Here is a 19,162-nt window from a genome sequence, read left to right on the forward strand (position 1 = left end):
AAAATGCCGAGAGGCACAGTATCTGTATCGGCTGGGAAGGACAGTGAAAGGTGCACATTGTTATATTAGCAGAACACTGATTCTATGCTTTTATGTGAAGGGTTTTCTTTTACATGGACCTACATTTAAAATATCTACATAAATTCAGCACTTGCATTCTCATATTACTCTGTAGGCTACTGACCTATTCAAAGCTTCCTCTGGCATCTCACCATAAATCTGCCTGTAGTTATTGAACTCAATCTGCAGGAATTGTTATGATTGCCTGGGGGGAAATGGCTGTGGGCAAGGTTCTGACAGATGGGTGTGTCTTGGTGGTGGCAAGGACACACACACATCAAACCACACTCCCAAGTCAACTCCCGTTAGGCTTCGGTCATAGACTGCAGCAATGCTGGAGGAGCAAGCCAAATAACTATATTATATAAGTGTGAAAAAGCACACTATTACTGGGCAGCAGTCACGGGTATTTCCACTACCACTTCTACTTGCATTTCAGTAGCATTTCTACTGTTACTATATAGGCTACTATCCCACTACTACAAAGACAATCACTACTTCTACAATGCACTAGCCTACATTTAACACTAACAATGGTTACTTCTTCCACTACCGTACAAATACTTTTGAACAGCAAGTCACACAATTTTTCTGTATAGCACCAACTCAACTTCCATTATACTTCTGTGTGATAGGTGGCAGTACCATTATTCTGTCAACTTTGCTTCCCAAACCCAAAAAATAAAACATTTTAACAGAAGAGAGTGACCAAGGTCAAGGAGCAGTGTTGCCACTGCGGTGGAGAACACGAGGCCTTGGAATGCCTGATCAGGGTGATAAAAATGGAGGACACCAGCAGCTCAGTCTGTCTCCTATGCGGAGGCAGTTAAAACGGTCTGAACGTCAGATGGTAGTAAATACTGGTAGAATTACACTGCAACATACACCGCAGCCTGCGTATCAACAGGACCCAGAAATTCTTCAGGTGAAGAAAGTGGATGGTTGCTTTCATAGCAATGGTGGTAAATGACACTGTGCACATTGAAAGGTTGATATCATTGTTTCTGAAGTTGAACTATTTCTGGGATTAAAAGACAGCTAACATCTGAGGAGCTACATGGAGTACTTGTTCGTGCGGTCGCACCCTTTCAGGCCTCAACCTGAGCGGGTTTTTTAGATTTCGAATGAGCTGGAATATATATATATTATTTATTTTACATTATTTTGTAGTTTTTGTGGATTCATGTAAATGTTCTCTTGCCAGTGGAATTTACTTGTCTTTTATGATTTTTTTTCACCCCCGTCCAGTTGGTGGTGATAATACACTTTTTAGCATGTAGTTCGCCCTAAACCCCAAAGAATAAGACATCATTACGTCACCGGGTGGAGAGCAACTTTGACTGCCAAGATGGCGGGGACAATGTTGAGGTCGCTTAGCAAACTTGGACGTCCTTCAACAAAATTGATTATAAATAGTAATTTGGTCAGCCCTGCTTGCACTGTCCTGCAAAACAGGTGAGATTATCATCGTTCGATAGGCGCAATTATAGTTTAACCGATCAATAATGTCCAAGTAGGTCGTTTAGGGATCAAAAACGGTCACATAACAGCTAGCATTAGCCAGCTAACAAAAGGCACTGCTCATCTACAACACCGACTTGTCGGTCACATACCTGACACGACACACATCACGCTTATGTTATGTCAGAAGGAACTGTTGTATAATTGCTGTAACATTAAAACAGCTGTTAGTTGGCAACCTTGCTAACGTTAGTAGCTAGGTTACTTGAATCGAATCAGGTGGATTTTGACAGCACTGCAGCACATCCGATTCATGGCCAGCGTTTCATCTTGCGAACAAGCAGAGTGACGTTAACTTTACCTAGCAATTTCTTGCAATTCAAATGCATGTTTCTTACTTTTGTCTGAAAAAACGTGTACAATGAGTGGAATGTTAGCACAAAATAGGTCTGGAATCCAGGCTAGCTAGACCCCTTATTGTAATTAACTAGGCTCAATAACAACACGTTTTACATAACGTGTAATGAGTGTTTACACAACCTGATGCCATTTACTGTATTGAGGTCAACGACACCGGTTGTACACCTCTCACACATTCATATGAACCACTTCAGGGTCAAACATAATGTGTTAGACAGTAACTTGGAACAGTTCATCCTACCCGATCCATTTGTGCCTTGACAAGTCACTATGGACCACTACCAACAGTTAGATAATGCTTGATATTGAGGCCTGCTTTATACACAAAAACATTTCATTTGGTGAATCTCTGTTTAATCCTACCGTTTTACTTGTGTGAAATGTGATTAGTGACCAAATCGTCAGTCTGTCTTGGCTGACCTAGAGCAGATTAATGCCCTACCCTGGACTCTAGTCTACTTATATTAGGAGTTTACTTGGTACATTTAGTCAAATAAGGGGTGATTATGTTTGTCCTGTTTCACACATGTACAAGTGTATAAGAGAGTGTGGTGTGAAATGTCTTTTTTTTTTTGCATATCCCACTCCCCCTGAGACAGCCTCAGAGTGGGGTCATGGCCAGGGATCATGTATTTTTTGTTATTGCTCTGAGAAAGCATTAGTTAACCTCACAAAACTGTGTAGGTCAAACCTAGACGTTTCACAATGTTGTAGTCCTGAACTGGCTCACCTGATTCAGGTAGCTTGAGGATTAGTTCAAAGACATGGAACAGCTGGGGTCCCCGAGGAGCAGTTTGAAACCACCTGGTTTAAACACTTGGTCAACAACATCCACACACTGCCATAGTACCATTGATGCATCATGGTTGCTTGTTATTCTCTCTTTCCAGGCAGAAACAGTGGCAGCCAGATGTGGAGTGGACGGAGCACTATGCTGGGGCGGTGATGTATCCCAGCGCCATCACTGAGAAATGGGTCCCCCCACCATGGAATGGTACGCCCCACTGTTGTGTACTGTCTTCATCTATAGGCCTACTAGTTATTAATGATGTGCATGAGTAATTGAGTACTCAAGCCATAGGCTTCTACAAGCAAGTGCCATAGTCAGCTTACTTCCTTTTTGATTGTGTTCCATGATAAAATGTAACCAGTTGATTTTACAGTTTCAACAAATATATCTTAAATGGCACTTGTTTTTTTATTGACTGAATATATGAGGCAACTTAGCAGTTAGGATGTGTTATCTGTAATGGTTATGATAAATTAGGCACTTTTTCTCACTGTTGGCATGTAGATGAATGCGCACATTTTTTTCCCACTGCCTTGTTCTAAAAATAGCTTTTTTTCATTCGAGTACTCAAAGGTCAAATCCCTAGTTGTTATTTAGGCCCAAGTCCAAAGTTGTGTATAATGATTGAAATCTGTTAGTTCCATATGTGGGAGTTGCATTTTATTGCATGCTACTCCATCGAACCTGATTGGCCACAACGTGGTTGTCAGTGGTTTCTAAACTCATTCTGTGACTTTGACTTTATTATAGATTTAGATTAATTCCACATCATACTCTGTGACGTTATCATATCCATTCTACATTCAGCTTTATCTAAACACTTATGCATGAATTCCGAACCAACTAGCCTGTCCAACCTCTTTCTTTTTTCTATGTTGAACCCTGAGAGACGAAATGCGTTGGTTTTTACTTTAAACAAGAATGTAGCTTTTCTTATCAACTTAAACTGCCAAATCTCCTCTCAATCACTCTCTCAGATAAGGATGCTCCTATGGAGAAGGAGGTGTCTAACCTGACCATTAACTTTGGGCCCCAGCACCCCGCAGCCCATGGCGTGCTGCGTCTGGTGCTGGAGCTCAGCGGGGAGTCAGTGAAGAAGTGTGATCCCCACGTGGGCCTGCTGCACCGCGGCACAGAAAAACTGATTGAGTACAAGACCTACCTGCAGGTACGTAGCACACCTAGAGACACTAAGGTATGTAAGAAGACAAAAATCCTGGCAGAATAGTTCAGCCGTCAGCTAGGATAACAAATTGCCTGAAAGTTACTAGCATAAGTGTCCTGACTAAGATGCTTGTAATGTACAAGCTCGTGTTTAGGCTCTTCTACAACGGGCATGTTTTTGTTTGATGAAATGCATTGACCAGTCTTCCCGTGTTTTGCTATAGGCGCTGCCTTACTTTGACAGGTTGGACTACGTGTCCATGATGTGTAACGAGCAGGCCTACTCTCTGGCCGTGGAGAAGCTGCTCAACATCCAGGCCCCACCCCGCGCACAGTGGATCAGAGGTAAGACTAGGTGCTACTAGACGACCTTGCCAGAAAGGACGAACTAACCAATACCTCAAACTGATGAGCAAACCAACTTGCATGAGCTTTTTTCCCCCCGAATTGTCAGTTCAGAGATAAAGGTACAGTTTGGGTTAACAAGTGAAATTTGAGATTAAGGTGGCACACCTCTCTCCTTTACCAGCACAACAGTAACAAGTGTGAGAATCATAACCTTCTTAGGTCATCTGGCCCCATTTACCCTTTCATACAAGGTCACTAGGGGGCAGTAGTTCGCTACATGGAGTTCAACAGTCAACATGGATATACAGTTGAAGTTTAGTCATTAAAATTCGTTTTTCAGCCACTCTACAAATGTCTTGTTAACAAACTATAGTTTTGGCAAGTCGGTTAGGACATCTACTTTGTGCATGACACAAGACATTTTCCAACAATTGTTTACAGACAGATTATTTCACTTATAATTCACTATCACAATTCTAGTGGGTCAGAAGTTTACATACACTAAGTTGACTGTGCCTTTAAACAGCTTGGAAAATCCCAGAAAATGATGTCATGGCTTTGGAAGCTTCTGATAGGCTAATTGACATTATTTGAGTCAATTGGAGGTGTACCTAGGGATGTATTTCAAGGCCTACCTTCAAACTCAGTGCCTCTTTGCTTGACATGGGAAAAACAAAAGAAATCAGCCAAGACCTCAGAAAAAAAAACTTGTAGATCTACGCAAGTCTGGTTCATCCTTGAGAGCAATTTCCAAATGCCTGAAGGTACCACGTCAATCTGTACAAACAATAGTACGCAAGTATAAACACCATGGGGCCACGCAGCCGTCATACCGCCCAGGAAGGAGACGCGTTCTGTCTCCTAGAGATTAACGTACTTTGGTGCGAAAAGTGCAAATCAATCCCAGAACAACAGCAAAGGACCTTGTGAAGATGCTGGAGGAAACAGGTACAAAAGTATCTATAGCCACAGTAAAACGAGTCCTATATTGACATAACCTGAAAGGCTGCTCAGCAAGGAAGAAGCCACTGCTCCAAAACCGCTGTTAAAAAAAAGCCAGACTGTGGTTTGCAGCTGCACATGGGGACAAAGATTGTACTTTTTGGAGAAATGTCCTCTGGTCTGATGAAACAAAAATAGAACTGTTTGGTCATAATGACCATCATTATGTTTGGAAGAAAAAGGGGGAGGTTTGCAAGCTGAAGAACACCATCCCAACCGTGAAGCACGGGGGTGGCAGCATCATGTTATGGGGGTGCTTTGCTGCAGGAGGGAATGGTGCACTTCACAAAATAGATGGCACCATGAGGAAGGAAAGTTGTGGATGTCTTGAGATGTTGCTTCAATATATCAGTCAGGAAGTTAAAGCTTGGTCGCAAATGGGTCTTCCAAATGGGGACAATGACCCAAAGCATACTTCCAAAGTTGTGGCAAAATGCCTTAAGGACAACAAAGTCAAGGTATTGGAGTCGCCATCACAAAGCCCTGACCTCAATTATATAAAAAAAATTGTGGGCAGAACTGAAAAGGCGTGTGCAAGTAAGGAGGCCTACAAACCTGACTCAGTTACATCAGCTCTGTCAGGAGGAATGGGCCAAAATTCACCCAATTTATTGTGGAAGGCTACCTGAAACGTTTGACCCAAGTTCAACAATTTAAAGACAATGCTACAAAATACTAATTGAGTATATGTAAACTTCTGACCCACTGGGAATGTGATGCTGAAATCATTATCTCTATTATTCTGGAATTTCACATTCTTAAATTGTGGTGATCCTAACTGACCTAAGACAGGACATTTTTACTCTGATTAAATTTCAGGAATTGTGAAATACTGAGTTTAAATGTATTTGGCCAAGGTATATATAAACTTCTGACTTCAACTGTACAGAGGAACTGGGGCCTGTTACACAATCTCCACACAGGCAGAAGATGGGCAACAGTGAGTAAGTAAGTATGACTTTTCAGGGTCTACTTCTGTTTTGCAGTTCTTTTCGGCGAGCTGACGCGCATCCTGAACCACATCATGGCCATCACCACCCACGCCCTGGACATCGGAGCCATGACCCCCTTCTTCTGGATGTTCGAGGAGAGAGAGAAGGTGAGAATGGAAACAGAATTTAGGATCTGGGGCCGTATCAAGCTTAACAGAATAGGAGTGATGATCTAGAATCAGGGTCCTGATCTTCCTTCCTTTTGCTGAAGTAGCAATTTTTGGAAGTCCTTTTTCTTATTGGTATATTAACTAATTGAATGTCACCAGGCAGGCCAAAACTCCATCTCGCCCAAACAGGACGAAATTTCAGACAGTCTTTTCAATCGTCTCTTACACTAAAAGTGTATTATCATAATTTTCACCATTTCCCAGTATTATTCCAACCTCGGTATGTAAAACACTGGAAAACCATGTTTTAGCACTGGACCTTTTCATGGTGTGTTGTCGTGTCTCTATCCTTCTCCTAGATGTTTGAGTTCTATGAGCGTGTCTCAGGGGCCAGGATGCATGCGGCCTACGTCAGACCTGGAGGAGTACACCAGGTGAGGGCTGCCTGGGAACTTAGTCTTATGGGGTTTCTCCTGGGTAGCGTTTCCCCTAGGTTCAGATCTAGGATCAGCATCCTCTCCCCAATCCTAACCTTCACCATTAGAAGGGGGGGATCGCTAAACTGACCCAAGATCAACGTCTAGGGGCAACTTCACCCTACAGCTATGTATGCGATGGAATGGTCGCTATAAAGATTGTGTTATCTGCTTGTCCCAGGACATGCCACTGGGACTAATGGATGATATCTATGAGTGGTGCAAGAACTTCTCCATCAGAATAGACGAGGTGGAGGAGATGTTGACCAACAACCGTATCTGGAAGAACCGCACCGTGGACATCGGGGTTGTGTCTGCAGAGGACGCACTCAACTATGGCTTCAGGTGAGACGCACTCACTCACACACACTCCCTCTCAAACTGTTGTGAAGCTAATGAAAGATGTAAATCACCCCCTCTGCTTGTCTGTCAGTGGTGTGATGCTGAGGGGTTCAGGCATCAAGTGGGACCTGAGGAAGTCTCAGCCCTACGACAAGTATGACGAGGTGGAGTTTGACGTCCCCATCGGCAGCAAGGGAGACTGCTACGACAGGTGAGAAGGACGCCTACTGTCCTCTGTCTGCCTCTCTCTCTCTTTTTTACTTAGTATTGCGTTTGTGTTATTTGTTATTGATTGTTTTTGATTGAATCCTGTTTTGGAGTTGTTGTTGGCTGGTCTAGTGTTTGTGCTGCCACACACAGACCACATGCCCCCCCCCATCTACTTATCTAAATTCTAAAATACCTTCACAATAAGCATGTTTACATCTTGTTTCCCCTCCCTCCTTCCTCTCCTCTTTGTCCTTGGTGTTGGTCAGGTACCTGTGCAGGGTGGAGGAGATGAGGCAGAGTCTCAGGATCATGATCGAGGCCCTCAACAAGATGCCAGCGGGAGAGATCAAAGTGGACGATGCCAAGGTGGCCCCGCCCAAGAGATCTGAGATGAAGGTGAGAGAATGACTCAATGTTTTTTTTTTTTTAGATCATTGAGGACAGCGGGGTGTACGTTTTTAGCCCTAGCGCTAAACGCACCGGATTCAACTAATCAAATGGCTTGATGAGTTAATTAGTTGAATCATGTGTCCGAGTGCACCTTTTTTAGGTGCTCGGGACCAGGAAACACTGATTCAGGGCATTTAGATCATCCTTAATTTTTTCCTGCCTTACCCTGTAGTTAAACACAAGCCCTTGTTGCGGTGGAGTGTTTCACATCGAGTCTAAATAAGCATCAACATCAGTTGTAATGGTGGTTAATGTTCCCATGTTAGATGTCCATGGAGTCTCTGATCCATCACTTTAAGCTGTACACAGAGGGTTACCAGGTGCCTCCCGGATCCACATACACAGCTGTAGAAGCACCCAAGGTAAGCCCTCCCCTTTCCTCAGACCTACATGGATAGAAGGGCTTTGAGCCTCTTTTTTTAAAAATTGAACCTCAAATACTTTGAGGATATTCTATATGTGCAATTTACTGCTTGTAATGGTGAGATTTTCCTCCAACTGATCTATTTTGTAGGTCATAGGAGGCCTTTAGATATAACACAATTCCAAAACATTTATTACATTGATTTGACAGAGATATTCTGTAAATGTGCCAGATTTAGCTAGCTGGTTAATTTGAATCTGTAGTCACATTGATGGCCCTGAACAAACTTTATTTGACTCTATGCAAACTGGTAACCACATATCCTGAGGCTGCATTCATTGTAGCTGGGGATTTTAACAAGGCTAATCTGAAAACAAGACTGTAAATTCTATCAGCATATCGATTGTGCTACCAGAGCTGGTAAAACCCTGGATCATTGTTATTCTAACTTCCACGGCACATATAAGGCCCTCCCCCGCCCTCCTTTCGGAAAAGCTGACCACGACTCCATTTTGTTGCTTCCAGCCTACAGACAGAAACTAAAACAGGAAGCTCCCGCGCTCAGGTCTGTTCAACGCTGGTCCGACCAATCTGATTCCACGCTTCAAGACCGCTTCGATCACGTGGATTGGGATATGTTTCGCATTGCGTCCAACAACATTGACGAATACGCTGATTCTGTGAGCGAGTTCATTAGAAAGTGCATTGGCGATGTCGTACCCATAGCAACTATTAAAACATTCCCAAACCAGAAACCGTGGATTGATGGCAGCATTCGCACGAAACTGAAAGCGCGAACCACTGCTTTTAACCAGGGCAAGGTGACCGGAAACATGACTGAATACAAACAGTGTAGCTTTTCGCTCCGCAAGGCAATAAAACAAGCTAAGCGTCAGTATAGAGGCAAAGTAGAGTCGCAATTCAACGGCTCAGACACGAGGTATGTGGCAAGGTCTACAGTCAATCACGGATTACAAAAAGAAAACCAGCCCCGTTGCGGACTAGGATGCCTTGCTCCCAGACAGACTAAATAACTTCTTTGCTCGCTTTGAGGACAATACAGTGCCACTGACATGGCCCACTACCAAAATCTGCGGACTCTCCTTCACTGCAGCCGGCGTAAAACATTTAAACGTGTTAACCCTCGCAAGGCTGCAGGCCCAGACGGCATCCCCAGCCGCATCCTCAGAGCATGCGCAGACCAGCTGGCTGGTGTGTTGACGGACATATTCAATCAATCCTTATCCCAGTCTGCTGTCCCCTCATGCTTCAAGAGGGCCACCATTGTCCTGTTCCCAATAAAGCTAAGGTAACTGAGCTAAACGACTACCACCCCGTAGCACTCGCTTCCGTCATCATGAAGTGCTTTGAAAGACTAGTCAAGGACCATATCACCTCCACCCTACCTGGCAGCCTAGACCCACTCCAATTTGCTTACTGCCCCAATAGGTCCACAGACTACGCAATCGCAACCACACTGCACGCTGCCCTAACCCATCTGGACAAGAGGAATACCTACGTGAGAATGCTGTTCATCGACTACAGCTCAGCATTTAACACCATATTACCCTCAACTCATCATCAAGCTCGAGACCCTGGGTCTCGACCCCGCCCTGTGCAACTCGGTACTGGACTTCCTGAAGGGCCGCCCCCAGGTGGTGAGGGTAGGTAAAAACATCTCCACCCCGCTGATCCTCAACACTGGGGCCCCACAAGGGTACATTCTGAGCCCTCTCCTGTACTCCCTGTTCACCCACGACTGCGTGGCCATGCACACCTCCAACTCAATCATCAAGTTTGCGGATGACACTACAGTGGTAGGCTTGATTACCAACAACGACGAGACAGCCTACAGGGAGGAGGTGAGGGCCTTCGGAGTGTGGTGTCAGGAAAATAACCTTGCACTCAACGTCAACAAAACAAAGGAGATGATCGTGGACTTCAGGAAACAGCAGAGGAAGCACCCCCCTATCCACATCGACGGGACAGTAGTGGAGAGGGTAGTAAGTTTTAAGTTCCTCGGCGTACACGTCACGGACAAACTGAATTGGTCTACCCACACAGACAGCGTTGTGAAGAAGGCGGAGCAGCCCCTCTTCAACCTCAGGAGGCTGAAGAAATTCATCTTGTCACCAAAAGCACTCAAACTTTTACAGATGCACAATCGAGAGCATCCTGTCGGGCTGTATCACCGCCTGGTACGGCAACTGCTCCGCCCACAACCGTAAGGCTTCCAGAGGGTAGTGAGGTCTGCACAACGCATCACCGGGGGCAAACTACCTGCCCTCCAGGACACCTACACCACCCGATGTCACAGGAAGGCCATAAAGATCATCAAGGACAACAACCACCCGAGCCACTGGCTGTTCACTCCGCTATCATCCAGAAGGCGAGGTCAGTACAGGTGCATCAAAGCAGGGACCGAGAGACTGAAAAACAGCTTCTATCTCAAGGCCATCAGACTGTTAAACAGCCACCACTAACATTGAGTGGCTGCTGCCAACATACTGACTCAACTCCAGCCACTTTAATATTGGAAATTGATGTAAAAAATGTATCACTAGCCACTTTAAACAATGCCACTTAATATGTTTACATACCCTACATTACTCATCTCATATGTATATACTGTACTCTATACCATCTACTGCATCTTGCCTATGCCGTTCTGTACCATCACTCATTCATATATCTTTATGTACATATTCTTTATCCCCTTACACCTGTGTGTATAAGGTAGCAGTTGTGGAATTGTTAGGTTAGATTACTCGTTGGTTACTACTGCATTGTCGGAACTAGAAGCACAAGCATTTCGCTACACTCTCATTAACATCTGCTAACCATGTGTATGTGACAAATACAATTCGATTATATAGGTAGATTAAAGGTGCTGCTGTTGTGTAATGTGATCTCCTCTCCTGTCTCTTCCAGGGAGAGTTTGGTGTGAATGTGTTGGGTAGAATTATTAATGTGTAATATTGTGTTATTTTGCAGGGAGAGTTTGGTGTGTATCTGGTATCTGACGGCTCCAGCAGGCCCTACCGCTGCAAAATCAAAGCTCCAGGATTCGCTCACTTGGTACGGGGAGCTCATACTACCACAACACAGACAGAATTCACACCCTGAATTATTAAATACAGTTATTATAAATTATTCAATGTGTAAAACAGCTTTTTCCTCAAGGCTACTTATAATTCATTAAGGACATTTATAAACCAGTATAATAGCGTTTGTAAAAGAAAACAAACCCAACCCTGCCTTGCCCTCTCTGTCTGTGTTGTAACATGTTTGTTCTTGGGACATTAACACACCAGAACGTCCCACACTGTTTTGGTTTCTGTATCAAATCACTTTAAATAAAGTGCATTGCACAAACGTGTCGCAACACAGATTTTATAAGAAAAAATCTGTATGATGCTTCTTTCGGTTTATAGTTGGATTGGAGTTGGTTGGTTTGGAGTTGATTGATGGTTTTGATGTTTTTTTCCCCCCAGGCTGCCCTGGATATGATGGCTAAAGGACACATGCTGGCTGACGTAGTGGCCATTATTGGTAAGAAATGTTTCTACTGGGTCATATTCAGTAGGACACACTGTAGCAAAATGTTTTGTGACGGTTAACAAAAATCTGTCTTCTAATTGTATTAGTACCTCTGTTTCACAAAATATTCTCCCTGCTGAACACGACCCTTATGTTATCAGTCAACCATTGATATCAGAATCCTTAGCAATGCAATTCAGGTACACTGAACAAAAATATAAACGCAACATTTTCAAAGGTTTTACAAAGGAGTTACAGTTCATAAGGAAGTCAGTTAATTTTAAATATATTTGTTAGGTGCTAATCTATGGATTTCACATGACTGGGAATACAGATGGACATGTTGATCACGGATACCTTAAAAAAAAAAATATATATATATATATATATATATATATATATATGAGCGTGGATCAGAAGACCAGTCAGTATCTGGTTTGATCACAATTTGCCTCATCTCCTTAACGTTGAGTTGATCAGGCTGTTGATTGTGGCCTGTGGAATGTTGGCTCACTCTTCAATGGTTGTGCAAAGTCGCTGGATATTGACGAGAACTTTAACAAGTTGTCCTGGGCTGGCGTGGTTAGATGTGGTTTGTACATATAGAACATTTCTGGGATATTTTATTTCAGCTCATGAAACATGGGACCAACACTTTACATGTTGCATTTATATTTTTGTTCAGTGTAGTTCCTGTTCAATATATGGCTGATTTTTTTAAATATATTTTTTTATTTAATCTTCTTGTGACAGGCACCCAGGACATTGTGTTTGGTGAAGTTGACCGTTAAGTTAAAACACCTGACTGTTGAAAGATGACACCCATGGTTCCACTCTGAAGAGGATTTCTCAGCGCTGTCTTTACTACCTTGTTTGTCTCTCATTCACTGTACTGGGATTTTGACAGATGGGCCAACTCGTAATCATTGACGTATAATGCTGTAAACCTAATAAATATTTTATCTCTGATCGGTCAAATAGTGTCATTTCACTCAGTATCTTTTGTAGTTAAGAAACATACAGTACGAACTTCAGGGAAGTCATAGCTCAATGTTATTTCCGTTTTCAAAACACCATGTTGCACAACCAACATGTGGTAAAGATAGAGTAAGTCGATAGAACCCGAAGCATTCTAGGCCTTTCAGTCTGTCCTACCTCCAACGCTGTGTGCAGGCCCACAGACAGGGGAGTGGTCTGATCATAGAAAATGGACTGAGCTCGACCACAACTTCCCCCTGCTGCTCTACCCTGGCTTTCTTTGTAACACTGCGTCATCACCACACATAACCAACGGACTCGTCAGCCCTGCTCAACCGATGTGCTGGTTACTGACTGAGCAGTCTGACGTCCGGTAAAAAGAGCTTGTTGCCGCTGCCTACTGTTGTGGTGTGTCCTCTTGTTGCTGTGACAATGGGAGGCAGATTCCAGGTTCTTTCAGCTCTTCCTCTGTGGCTGAGCTTTGGCAGTGCTGGTGAGTCTGGAGTTTGATAAGTATAAACCTCTTGATGTTTGGTTGTTGACCTGTGCTATGAAAGTGTTATTTTTTTGTGGGATTAACATGAGTTAAACTTTTTGATTAGTATAACTCCCAACTAAATTTGGTCTTTGGAAATATTTTAAAGTCAAGTAAATTATAAAGTATCATGGTGAGTCCCATTGTTGACATCAGGGCTCATGTCCACAAAGCATTTCAGAGTAGTGCTGATCTAGGATCTGACCATATAATCTTATTCATTGTGATCTACAAGGCAAAACGGATCTTAGATCAGCACTCCTACGCTGAGATGTTTTAACGGGCCCAGATCTCAGGGAGTCCAGCAATTAACATAGTTTGAGTTACAAATGCCGATATATCACGTTCAAATCTTTTTACTGAAGACTGACAAGTCCGTCAGTGAAAATATTTGAATGTGATGTACTGGTATTTGGAACTCGTCATATGAATAATCAACTATTTTGTTGATAGAAACCCTGTAGCGACACGTTGACAATAATTGTTGAAGTGGGCATCATAATTTCTCCTTCCTGAAAGAATGAAGTAAATCATAGCTTTTCCTGTCTGTAAATGGTTTTGCTCATGACTGTTTTAACTTGGTTTTAGAAATAGATTTTTCAGTATAACCAAACGGAGTTTGGCGCAAAAAATATATTGTATATTGGTGTAGTGTAGGTGATTCTGACATTCTCAATATAGAGGGCAAAACGATGTCAGTGGTAATTGGTATGATGAACTATTGGTGTGATGGACCGTGTGTAACAACAAAAAAAAAAAGGGGGATAGGGCTCAATTATTGTTTTGGAGCCCTTTCTGTGACCGCAGAAGCAAAGCAGTGGCCACATTGGTCCTCTAACATTAGATACTGAAGAAAGTGATGGCATTACTTTTTCACGGCACTGTATGCACTGACGAAACGTCCGCACCATCTGCATGGTCCACACACACACACGTACACAGAAGCTTACACTATGTCTAAGCATCAGTGTAGGTGTACTGCACCTATATGCATGCATATACAGTACACATTTCAGTGTTCTCCATAGTGTTTTCTTGCACATAGCGTTCTCTATTTAAATCGACAGATGTTTGAGGTTCACAGATATGAGGTAGGGAAACCAAAAGAGATCATAGATAAATCAACCACATCACCCTAGTCCCGCCTCACACTTGCACACACACACACACACACACCAAACTGATAAAGATAAAATAATCACATTTTCAATTTGAAAACTGAGAGACACTCAATTTGAAGATATGCCTATTTGTCAGAACAGAATGATATTAACCAAGATCATTTTTGACATGTTGTGGATAGGAGTGGGTAGGTACTGTACCAGCCAAACAGGTAAGGAAAGATGACTGAGATCTGCGCGACAGACCGATTTACTGGTGGTCACTTGCGATAACTGATAGTCTGGTTGTTTTACCTACCTTAGTTACATGCACTGTAAGTCGCTCTGGATAAGAGCATCTGCTAAATGACTAAATTGGTGGTCAAACCTCAGAGGACCATCCTGTAAATAGCAGTTCTTCTCCTCTGTCCTCAGCGGCCTTGGTTGAGCCTCAGATCTGCTACATCCTGGATGCCATCTTGTTTCTGTACGGTATCATCCTTACCGTGCTATACTGCAGGATCAAGGTACAGCTGCCTTCTACACTCTAGAAATAGTTTTATACCCTTTCCCCAGATACTGTATATGCCTCATCACAATTATATTGTGGAGATCTACAGACAGTTCATTGGACTTCATTGTATAGTTTATGATCTGACATGCACTGTCAACTGTAGGACCTTATGTAGACAGGTGTTTCTTTCTGAATCATGTCCAAACAGTTGAATTGGCCAAAAGTGGACTCCAATCAAGTTGTAGTGATACCTCAAGGATGATCAAAGGAAATTGGATACACCTGAGCTCCATTTGGAGTGTCATAGCAAAGGAGTGTGAATACTTATGTAAATGAGATTTCTGTATTTCATTTTCCATAAATTAGCTAAACAATTCTAAACAAGGTTTCACTGTCATTACGAGGTATTGTGTGTACAGTAGATGGGTGAGAGAGAAATCTATTGATTCCATTTTGAATTCAGGCTGTAACAACAAAATGTGGAATAAGTCCAACGGTATGAATACCTTCTGAAGGCACTGTAGATCTGAAAGACGTGGATAGGTATAAACACTGATCTAAAAAACAATGTTCTCTGCAGTATGACTATGGGTATATAAACTATGGTAGTAGCTCCACCTTGTCCTCTGGAAGGTTAGGTGAAATTTTCACCATATTGCTTATACTTATCCAACCCATCCAATCGTTTCAGATCTGCACAAATGCCTAGAACAGCTTGGGGTTGATTCAGTTTCATCTGTCTGTCTGTCTTACCTCTATCTTTCAACACTCAGTATTTCTCACAGATGGCTCCGGTGACTGGGACAGCAAAACCAGTGGTGAGAAAGCCACAGTAACATGATCTACACTGTTAAACCCTATTAAACAAGCCCTTATGGCACCCAGATATATGAAAACGAGCCCCTGCAGTTGGCCGGGGATCAAATCAATGTAATGTGAGATATGCTCCAAACCATTTTCTAGTCCTGTACAACGCAGACAAACACAACTACAGCTTTACAGTCGGTTGGGGGCAGGAAGGGATTTCCTGACAAACATTAAACCTAATAGCTTATTTTTCACACACTTTCTACACAAAAAAAAAAATCCTCAGTGTTTGTGTTTTGTAATGGTGTTTCTCTTTCACTCTGACACAGAATGCAGAGGAGAGCATCTATACGGTGAGTTGGTGATGGTGATCTTAGTTGATGTGTGGAATTTCAATTGTAGGTCCTTGCTTAATTATATTTTTTCTCGCTCTCTCTCTATCTCTCTCTCAAATATCTCAGGGATTGACTCCTCATTCTGCAGACACCTACCAGACCATCGGTCAGAAGAAAGGATTGCACTAGTCGAGGATGAGTTGAAGAAAGAGAACGTTTGACTCTTTCCATTTGTTAAATCACTTTTGTCTTTCCAGGCATTTCCATTGCATCTTATGTATTTTATTTAACAGCTTTTGAGCGAAAATTTAACGTTTTTTATTTTTTTAAATTTGCAATTCATATGTGAAAGCCTCCTTTGTATGTTGTGGCTTGTGTCTCGAAAGAGAGAGAAACGTGAGAAGAGCAAAAGAGGGAAGAAGTTGAGCAGTGGGTAAAAATGTATTTACGATTGGTTTGACAGTAGCTAGGTTTGCCTCCAATTTTCGACAGATTTTCATGTAAATATGATAAAATCTGCATAAAATAATATGCGCATTTTCCCACCAGATATGTTTGACTGACTTTATGAGGATACAATCCTGTGCGTGACGACGTAGTGCACGTAAAAATATATTTTACGGTTAAATTCACATGTACCGAATGAAAAATACAATTTCTATCGCATTTTCAACTCTGCTGATAATTAGTCACAAAAACTGTTGCATTGAATAGCAAATGTACCCGAGTTGGTCTTGGCACATGCGCTCTAGCCAACACCTAGCAGATACAGTGCGGGTAGGCTACTTATTATGAGATTATTATGAATAAGAGCGATATTATTTGTATTGGTCAAACCTAATCATCGTTCGTTATCTCAATAAGACCCTCGATGTTAATTGTATAGGAGCAAGCAAGCCAACACCTTGTACATTCACCACCCTGTGAAGTTCATAATGTATTTAATCTGTAGCCAAATAAACTGCATGCTTTCCCGAGACGTAGTGGGAGAACCACACAACATATAATTTCATGACCCCCAAATTTACTTCGATATGATGGTTATTATATCAATATTTGCGCAGAAAACGTTTCCACCGCCATTTCTCACCGACATAAAAGTATCCCACCATGTCGAACGAACAAACTGTCTTGTCAGTATAAGATTGTACAGGTGTTGTGTCAAAAATCTCCCCCTGCCAGAACCCCCCCCCCCCCCCCCCTTCTAATTTCCTTAATTTTGTGGCTAGAGTCAAATACTTTCTGTGGCACACATCAGAGTCAAATACTTTCTATAGAACAAACTTCACGTCAGGCAACTGAAATGAATAATCAATGTATGGCTGAATTATTATCCTTGCACTTTCAAAAATACTATTCGAATGAGACATGGGAGAGATGACGAATTTTGGCAAAGATATGTATTTATTAACTAATACAAATCAGTAGCGGATTTAGGAACGGGCGGCATCTTGCAGGGGGCGCGGGCGCTGAAGGGGGGTTCTCCCAGGGCGCCATACAAGCTAGAACCGCCATATACACTTGAAACAAATAGCCAAACCGAAAACTGAGTGAAGAGCTGAAATCTCAACTAGCAAGCAAGGCGCAGCAATGACGAACGCGATTCCGGCACAACACCGGCATTTCGTGTTTCCATAGCTAGGTCGTGACTTTTTTCATGCGTCAGGTAATTCATCTGCATTAAATGGTTGGATGTTTAACTTGTTTGTGCAGCCTATGTCTTCTTTGTATGATACTTATACTGAGTTTTTTTAGATCCAGCTCGAGAATGATGTTTTTCGTCTCATATACGTCTCCTATATATATATATATATTTTTTTTTTAACCTTTATTTAACTAGACAAGTCAGTTAAGAACATATTCTTATTTTCAATGACAACCCACTGTTCACAGGCCAACTGCCTGTTCAGGGGCAGAACGACAGATTTGAACTTGCAACCTTTACTAGTCCAACGCTCTAACCACTAGGCTACCCTGCCGCCCCATATAGCTTCATTCACCGTTTTATCAAATCATGTACAGTTTTTAACTATTGATATTGGTGTTCTGGGTCTATTGTTGGAATTTTCAAAGTTTCTATGGTGCTTTTTATAATACATTCTGATAAAATATCAAACTGGTCTGTGGTAGGTTATTTTGATATTTTCTTTCACACAGTTGATGCATCTAGCTCACGCTATTTCAGAGGCTGATTTCCGTTACACCGAAGCCATGGCAACTGATCCTGGCCCCGGCCACACACTGTCCGACTCACATCCTCTTTGTGGCCACTGCAAAGTTTCTGTCATGTGTGTGCGCGCGGTCTACCGCCCTAGGTGAGACAAATGTATTTTCCAATACCCCTGCGAAACTAGAACAGTCACAAGCAAAATAACATTGAAAGTAAGTCTAAAATATGTATTTTTCCAGACTTTGAAGTTAGGTTAATTTTAGGTTCCTTGTGAAAGTTGAACATATGTATTTTCCGGACGTTTAAAATACGTATTTTCTGGATGTTGAAATCAGGTTCATTTTCGGTACTGAAAAAAACATGAAAAGACATCTTAATGAAGAGTAAAGTAGGGTACAATGCAGTACATTATACTGTACTGAACTATACTTTTCTTTACTGTACTCTGCTGTCATCTACTGTGCTGTCCAAACTTGTGAAACAGATGTCGATGATTGATTCAGATTTGTCCCGGTTCATGGATGTTGAAATCAAGGCCGTTCTGGAATTGAAGGATACAAAACTTGAAACTACTGATTATCATAACAATTTAGCCCACTGGGTGAAACTCCTAGACAGCAGTTGTGAGGAGCCTGATTTTCCATTCCATACTGTCATTTTTTTACCTGTCTTTTTTAAAAAGGATATCACGTTTGTTCATTTGCCATATTCACATCAACGCGCATTTTTTTAATGCCATTTAGGTTAGGCTGTTTGATCAAAGAAACGTGCATATTGTCAAACGTGTCTCGTGACATTGTCAAATTTTCACATCCACTCCAGTCTGTAAGCTACAGAAAATGCCATATACTCTTTCTAACGTAGGCTATATGGTACATGGTTTATGTTAGACCATTTTTTTTAAACCGAAAGTTGGTTGAGCGCCACAGCTGGTCACCTCCAACAGCAACCTGGAGAGGCGCGCTCGGCTTGGACAAGCAAAATATTTACAAGT

The 19,162-nt window shown here is 42.2% G+C and overlaps 2 protein-coding genes across 3 annotated transcripts; both read left to right on the top strand.

Annotated features, from left to right (window-relative positions):
* Positions 1-1,361: 1,361 nt before the first annotated feature.
* Positions 1,362-12,698, top strand: ndufs2 (NADH:ubiquinone oxidoreductase core subunit S2). The gene is made up of 13 exons (XM_020471501.2): positions 1,362-1,515; positions 2,832-2,935; positions 3,709-3,899; positions 4,120-4,240; positions 6,232-6,344; positions 6,707-6,781; positions 7,005-7,168; positions 7,257-7,376; positions 7,642-7,771; positions 8,092-8,187; positions 11,184-11,267; positions 11,684-11,741; positions 12,483-12,698. Exons 1-13 carry the CDS (start codon positions 1,409-1,411, stop codon positions 12,518-12,520), a joined length of 1,401 nt encoding a protein of 466 aa, XP_020327090.1. The 5' UTR covers positions 1,362-1,408; the 3' UTR covers positions 12,521-12,698.
* A 245-nt stretch (positions 12,699-12,943) lies between these two features.
* On the top strand, positions 12,944-18,114 carry LOC109879302 (high affinity immunoglobulin epsilon receptor subunit gamma-like). Of its 2 annotated transcripts, none has more exons than XM_020471484.2 (5): positions 12,944-13,200; positions 14,778-14,869; positions 15,642-15,674; positions 15,993-16,016; positions 16,125-18,114. In XM_020471484.2, exons 1-5 carry the CDS (start codon positions 13,140-13,142, stop codon positions 16,185-16,187), a joined length of 273 nt encoding a protein of 90 aa, XP_020327073.1. In that variant the 5' UTR covers positions 12,944-13,139; the 3' UTR covers positions 16,188-18,114. The 2 variants fall into 2 exon arrangements, with proteins under 2 accessions (XP_020327073.1, XP_020327072.1); XM_020471483.2 differs by having other exon boundaries at positions 12,953-13,200; positions 15,630-15,674.
* The last annotated feature ends 1,048 nt before the right edge of the window (positions 18,115-19,162 follow it).

Source organism: Oncorhynchus kisutch, linkage group LG9 (assembly GCF_002021735.2).
Source record: "Oncorhynchus kisutch isolate 150728-3 linkage group LG9, Okis_V2, whole genome shotgun sequence".
Taxonomy (NCBI): domain Eukaryota; kingdom Metazoa; phylum Chordata; class Actinopteri; order Salmoniformes; family Salmonidae; genus Oncorhynchus; species Oncorhynchus kisutch.

What these genes read in the sequence shown, in the direction of transcription:
- ndufs2 (XM_020471501.2), top strand. Translation starts at nt 1,409, where the DNA reads ATGGCGGGGACAATGTTGAGGTCGCTTAGCAAACTTGGACGTCCTTCA. An exon ending in CTCCAGGATTCGCTCACTTG is followed by an intron (nt 11,268 to 11,683) that starts GTACGGGGAGCT and finishes TTTTCCCCCCAG; the next exon opens with GCTGCCCTGGATATGATGGC. An exon ending in TGACGTAGTGGCCATTATTG is followed by an intron (nt 11,742 to 12,482) that starts GTAAGAAATGTT and finishes TTCTTGTGACAG; the next exon opens with GCACCCAGGACATTGTGTTT.
- LOC109879302 (XM_020471483.2), top strand. Translation starts at nt 13,140, where the DNA reads ATGGGAGGCAGATTCCAGGTTCTTTCAGCTCTTCCTCTGTGGCTGAGC. An exon ending in GCTGAGCTTTGGCAGTGCTG is followed by an intron (nt 13,201 to 14,777) that starts GTGAGTCTGGAG and finishes CTCTGTCCTCAG; the next exon opens with CGGCCTTGGTTGAGCCTCAG. An exon ending in CTGGGACAGCAAAACCAGTG is followed by an intron (nt 15,675 to 15,992) that starts GTGAGAAAGCCA and finishes ACTCTGACACAG; the next exon opens with AATGCAGAGGAGAGCATCTA.